The sequence below is a fragment of the Coenobita brevimanus genome, chromosome 99 (assembly GCF_032717465.1).
Source record: "Coenobita brevimanus isolate Jiangsu-jjx chromosome 99, ASM3271746v2, whole genome shotgun sequence".
In the NCBI taxonomy this organism is placed as follows: Eukaryota; Metazoa; Arthropoda; class Malacostraca; order Decapoda; family Coenobitidae; genus Coenobita; species Coenobita brevimanus.
Window position 1 is genome coordinate 17,285,933 of NC_137052.1, and position 6,786 is coordinate 17,292,718.

General features: G+C 45.8%; 1 protein-coding gene across 1 annotated transcript in view; it reads right to left on the reverse strand.

Annotated features, from left to right (window-relative positions):
• The window catches only part of nsl1 (non-specific lethal 1), a 170,066-nt gene extending 168,279 nt beyond the window's left edge, over window positions 1-1,787 (reverse strand). Inside the window, exon 1 of the mRNA XM_080283997.1 lies at window positions 517-1,787. Coding sequence (XP_080140123.1) covers window positions 517-1,787 — 1,271 coding nt within the window. The remainder of the gene's footprint in view (window positions 1-516) is intronic.
• Window positions 1,788-6,786: the final 4,999 nt, after the last annotated feature.

The following is a 6,786-nucleotide window of genomic DNA, read 5'->3' on the forward strand; positions in this document are numbered from 1 at the left end:
TGACAATAAAAATAAAATGGTGTGAATAACTGGCCAACACGAATTAGACATCGATAGTAAAGAACGAATGAAGGATGTGTGAGTGGAGATGGTTTGGGTCCTTCCACAGGGTAGCAGGTGTGGTGTGTACATGCAAAATAAACAACAGACGAAAACTCGGCATTCCACATATTGCTAGCGAGTTATAAATAGGCCTATTTCATGTATCATACGTATTTGTGGTGTATTCTTCAAAATAAAGATAGGTTTGAGTCAACATACAGTATTTACAGATCTTACACAGGCCAATAAAATACAGTAGCCTAGTGTGTGTGAAGATGGTATCTATCTGGTGATGCTGTGTGGTCACTGAATAAGGGCGGTGTACCTACTCATACATGGTAATCATACAGGACAAAGTGCATGTGAGTGTGTGTGGTGCTTACGCAGGGCAGTAGCTGGTGTTGGTGTGTGCCCAGGCAACAATAATAAGACATGGAGAGTAATGATGACAGACGTTATGTATGTGGTACTTACACAGGGCAGTAGCTGCTGTTGGTGGTGGCAAATCCCTCCACCTCATCGCAGGACTCCCCACCCGATGAGGTCTCGGTGGCGTCGGAGTCGTGGTGGGTGTGGGCGTGGGCTGCAGCGGTCATCTCAGCCGCCACGGCGCCCACTTCGGCACGGGTCAGCTCCGGCAGGGAGGGGGCCGGCTGCGCCGGCTGCGGCTGTTGGTGGGTGCGGTGCGGCCTGGTTGAGGCCGCGGCCAGGCGCGCCAGCCCCTGTGACGCCTCCACCCGTCGCACCAGACTCACCAGCGCAGAGGTGGACATGGTACGCATGGCGTCGGCTCGCAGGGCGTCCACACCCACTTCTGGCGGTGTGGCTGGCGCCGCACCGTCATCCCCAGAAGGACCGGCGGCCCCGGGGGCAGCGGCAGCAGTGGTGGTGGTGGTGGATGTTGCTGATGGTGGTGCCACGGCAGCCTGGGCCTCCTCCCGCTGCATGGCCAGGGAGGCGTGGCCGTGGTGCAGCAGGTCCCGTAGTTGCCCCGACACTGTGGCACTTAGGCCTCGTGCCGTCACACGTCGCAGGCGTCGCTGAAGCCTGGCCTGGCGTCGCTCCAGCAGCCACTGGCGGCGTCCTAGCTCCTCCACCAGCACTCGCGCCCTCTCTTCCCGCGGCACCTGCGGTGGGGGCTCTTCGGGCAGCGGTGGTGCGGCCGGGGGTGTGGCTTCAACAGGCAGGTTGAGGGCAGCCGTCAGCACCTCCGGGTTGTTGGCCAGGCGGGTGAGTGTGTCGATGATCTCGTTCATGTTGGCAAAGTCTCTGCCGATGAGGGCCAGGATGTCGCCGTCCTGCGCCGGTGGCTTTGGTGACTTGTGTGGCACCATGGTGTCGTGTGGGTGTGGGTGCGCCGTGTCCTGGCCCATGACTGCCGGGGGATGGGGTGGGGGTGGCGTGTGCTGCGGCTCTGCTTCAGTAGTGGGCGGCTGGCCCGGCTGAGGGTCCATGGTAGTGTGGGCGGCGTGGGGGCGTAGAGGAGGGTGGCAGCCCCCCTGCCCACACGCCAACCCACCCGCGGGCGGCGGCAGGAGGTGCGTGGCGCGGCGTGTGCCGTTGGCAAGGGCGGCGGCCAGATGGGCGTCGGTGCAGTCGTGGGGCTCCTTCAGCCCACCATACTGCAGCGGGAGGTGGGCGGCGGGCGGCGAGCTGCTGCAGGCTGATGGTGTCTGGCCGGGGCGCCCCTGGGCGTGGTGGTGGAACGTCTGCGGGTCGGACGCCTCGGTAAGGGCGGGGGCCATTACGGCCGCCCGCTACCGCTCCCGCACCCAACTGCTAACTGCCGCCCATGGGTCCCACACCCACAACGCCCCCCACCCTCACACCCACACCACCAACATAACGCAGCGGCCACCACAGCACGGCACAGAACCATTCACTGCACTGCACTACACTATTGCTCACTGTACAGTCCTCACTATTTTACTTCACATTCCGCATTTCATCCCTGCAATAACACAAAATAATTAATGTCAACATACATTAACCTAACAGCTCCATCACACCCTCTCCTCCGCCTCACAAATACAAGCCATACCAAATCAACTTACATGCTAACTTCTTGCTACAGTGCCGAAAAGTAACTGAATTATTTTATTCAAAGCTGAAACTTTACTTTCAGTAACATCTAAACAAAAAAGGATACTAAGCACTTCCACTGACGCATACTAAGCATCCATCTAAGACAATAAAAAACATTATAAAGTCGTAAAGCAGGTCTCTATGTTCTATACACTATCGATCCAGCCTTCACTCTACATTACTTGCTTTACTGCGTCCACTGAAACACTGTAATTTTGGTTCTACATCTTTGCAATTACACATGGTTCCTACTCACTTCGCTTCTAGCCTATGTGCTTTCCCACAATTATAACAAGCAGATGATCCATTACAAGGTGGAATGCTGGGTGAGACGGAAACACAGGTTAGAGTTTGGATTCTTTAGTTTAACGTTTCGGTTACACAGAACTCTGAAGATGGGTTATGTGTAGCCCGAAGCGTTAGAGGAAATAATGAAGTCAAGCTGTAACCAGTCTCTCTCTCCATTTCCAATTATAACGGGATTTTTCTATAAACAATTTCGTCTGATATTCCTCTAGCAGCTAAAAACAATTTCATCTTATATTCCTCTAACAACTATAAACAATTTCATCTGATATTCCCATACCAAACAGCTATAAAGAGTTTCATCTGATATTCCTCTACCAGACAGCTAAAAACAATTTCATCTGATATTCCTCTAGTAGCTATAAACAATTTCATCTGATATTCCTCTAGTAGCTAAAAACAATTTCATCTTATATTCCTCTAACAACTATAAACAATTTCATCTGATATTCCCATACCAGACAGCTATAAAGTTTCATCTGATATTCCTCTACCAGACAGCTAAAAACAATTTCATCTGATATTCCTCTAGTAGCTATAAACAATTTCATCTGATATTCCTCTAGTAGCTAAAACCAATTTCATCTGATATTCCTCTAGTAGCTAAAAACAATTTCATCTGATATTCCTCTACCAGACAGCTAAAAACAATTTCATCTGATATTCCTCTAGTAGCTATAAACAATTTCATCTGATATTCCTCTACCAAACTATTATTAACAATTTCATCTGATTCCTCTGCCAAACAACTATAAGCAATTTCATCTAAAATTCCTCAAACAAACTGCTATAAGCAATTTCGTCTGATACTCCCCTACCAAACTGAAGCATGCTACACTCTGCTTACTGTTACAACTTTCCAGTGAGTCAGTACGTTATCTCCTATTTCATTATCACAAAGATGACTGATAAAGCTTATAATACCACACGAGTGGACTGGTAAATCTTATATAACAATCATGTAAGCAGAGCACAGGAGAATAACGAATAATATCTTTTCACCTCTTGGTCGAACAATTAAGACTACACAATATAGGTAGGCCTACTTGAAAATTGTCAAGTTCAAAATTGCATCATATGGTTTCAAAAGCTATTGTTTAGTCTCGTTATACACAGCGGAGAGAGAGAGAGAGAGAGAGAGAGAGAGAGAGAGAGAGAGAGAGAGAGAGAGAATCGATATTAATGTCTACACCTGTACACTGTGCTTGAGGGACGCCTTCACGTGGTGGTATCACATAGGCTAACCAGGCGGCTCAACTGCCTGCTAACAAACGCCCCTCAACCACTATCCTATCTCCTACAAGGAGGATGGTGGATTGCAGGACAACTTAAGCCTGTAGTCCACCGGGTTCACGTTTCAGATGAGCCTGGGATCACCAAACAACCGTACACGAAAAAAAATAAGTAAATAAATAATGAATAAAAATACCTATCTTCACAACCTCCCGTCTATATTGAAACGGAACGAAATCTTCGAAAACAGATCTCTTGCTATAGTCTGCTTGTATATACCTGACGGAACTGGGTGCATGAAATTCGAACTGCCTTAGCAACTGGTACTGCAGGATAGCAATGACTCTCCTTGGTCACTAATCGAATACACTCTCCGATTTGACTACCGGTACGCTTAGTCATCCACTGAGCGGAATGCGATTAGGGGTCTTTGTCAGGTTAGAACACGCCCTGTAGCCACACTCCATCCATTTTGAATTATGTGCACCAGAAAGAGAGGAGGAGGAGGATTAAGAAGTATGGAGAGAGAGAGAGAGAGAGAGAGAGAGGGGTAAGACCAACTATACATCCCGGTATGGCTCCAAATGGAACGAGTATGATCACGAGAGCCCTACCAAACCACGTGACGACCCGTGTCGGTATTTATAAAGATTTTTAAAAGGTAATTCATAAGATAAACACTACTTCTCCCTAAGTTAACTATTTTCACGAATCCTTATATTTCCTTAATTATATACATAAATTCGACGGTGGTGCGTTTCGTAGCTGTAGGGCTCGAATAATCGCTGTTAGAGGATGCTCCCTATTACCTCTTCCTCAGCGATTTGTTTTTGAGTATGGCCGACTATAATCGTTTTGTACGCTATCCATGCAGGGTATGATGGTATTGGAAGGGTTTATATACCACAAGAGGGCGACAAGACGTAATAAACAAAGTAAACCGCCTAGGAAGTGGTGTTAGAGAGCTCCCTTTACAGACGAGAATACCGGAATAGGTTCCCCATATATACAATATCTGTTTCGCATCACTCACGCAGCTGCCCAAAAACAATTTGAAGTGATTTTGCAAATTCCTTAACACCTCTTCCACTGCGATTTATTCTACACATTACACCTCAATACCCTCTTGTATATTACTGATAAAACAACGCCATTAAAACGATACTGCCTACAAGAGATCGTTACGTAATGTGCAAAAGAATTCGCTATGACGTTTGGAAAGCAGGGCCGGATTTACCTACTCGTGGGCCCCAGGCCAAACTCATTAGTGGGCCCCCTAATTATTGTGGTCTACAGGGGCCCCATACTCCGGGTCCCGTACTTACTGTACAGGGGTCCTTATGGTTGTGAATATATTATATACAGAAATACTCAGTGTACACTTTAAACAAGTTTATACGCTGGCACACCGCGACAAAGTTTCAGTGGGCCCCCAGATACCGGTGGGCTCTAGGCCAATGGCCTACTGGTAAATCCGGCCCTGTTGGAAACCCACTCAGAATACAACTCGATACTGTTGTGAATACAAAACAATGTCGATATTATTTTGGCAAATAAAATCAGGGAACGCTTAGAAAGAATTAATCTTACACATGAGTCAGCACGGATTCAAGCAAGGACGATCCTGCCTCACAAACTTTTGTCATTCTTCTAGGAGGTCTATGCAGCAATAGATAGAGATAAAGCTTACGATATTATTCATCCGGACATTGGTAAACCGTCTGATAGGGTCCCGCATGAAAGGTTAGTTAGAAGGCTTCAAGCACACGGTATACAGTAGACTCGACTGACGACTGCCGTAACTTAAAAAAAAGACCTCGATACATTGTCCAAATGGTTTAAAATTGGGAAATGGAATTTAACGTTGAAAAATGTAAAGTACTTAACATAGGCAAGACCACTGGAGACACTAAATACAGCTTAGATAACAAAGAAATTAGCAAATCGGAATGGGAGACGGATCTAGGAGTTATGGTTAGTAACGACCTTAAACCAAGGCAACAGTGTATTAATGCAAGAAATAAAGCAAATAGGGTCCTAGGATTTATTTCGAGAAGCGTGAGCAATAGGTCATCAAGAAGTAATACTGCAACTTTACCTAGCATTAGTAAGGCCACATTTAGATTACGCAGTACAATTTTGGTGTCTTTACTTATAGAATGGATATTAACTCGTTAGAAAATGTACAGAGAAGAATGACAAAAATGATACATGATGTTCGGAACCTGTCATATGAAGACAGACTGAAAAGACTAAGTCTGTATTCGCTAGAGAGGCGTAACGTATGGGGAGACTGAGGTGTTTAAGTGGATGAAGGGTATAAGGGAGATATTAGCAAGGTACAGTACTTAAAGTGGGCATACAGCATAGAACCAGAAGTAATGGTTTCAAACTAAAAAATTTCCGTTTCAATAAAGAAATAGGTAGAAATTGGTCTGGTAATAGAGTGGCAGACGAATGGAATAAGCTACGTAGTAAAATAGTTGCTGCCTCTTCCAGTGAGTTTCAAGCATAGGCTAGATAAGTATATGACATATGGGGTGGGTATAAAAAAAAATCTTATAACCAATACTAATTCATAATTTTTCCTTTTCAGGTTACACTACGAGTCTCTATTCTCCTTTCACACTCTCCTATAAAATGTCCACGCGTTTTTTTTTTTTTTTTTTTTTTTTTTCCTGCCGGCTTCAGCTGGAGGGTTTGGAGGGCAGGGGAGAGCCTTCTTTGCTATCCTTATCTCATTCTAGTAGTTCAGTTACTCTTCTCGGAGCTGCCTAGCATGGGCCAACCGGCCTACTGCAGTTATCCTCTCATGTTATGTAAAATGGATAGAATCCTGACTGAAGGGACGAAAGCAAAGTGTACTAATAAATGGAACCAAGTCAGTTTGGGGATTAGTAACTAGTACTGGTGTACTACAGGGTTCAGTACTCGTTTCCTTATTATCTATTACATTCATCAATGATCTAGACTTAGGAATCTAACAGTATTACCAAACTTGCCGATGACAAAAATAGGGCGTATCATTAACTCGACTGACGATTGCCTTAGCTTACACAAGGACCTCGATATAGTCCAAATGGTCTACAAACTGACAAATGGAATTGAAAGTTGTAAAAT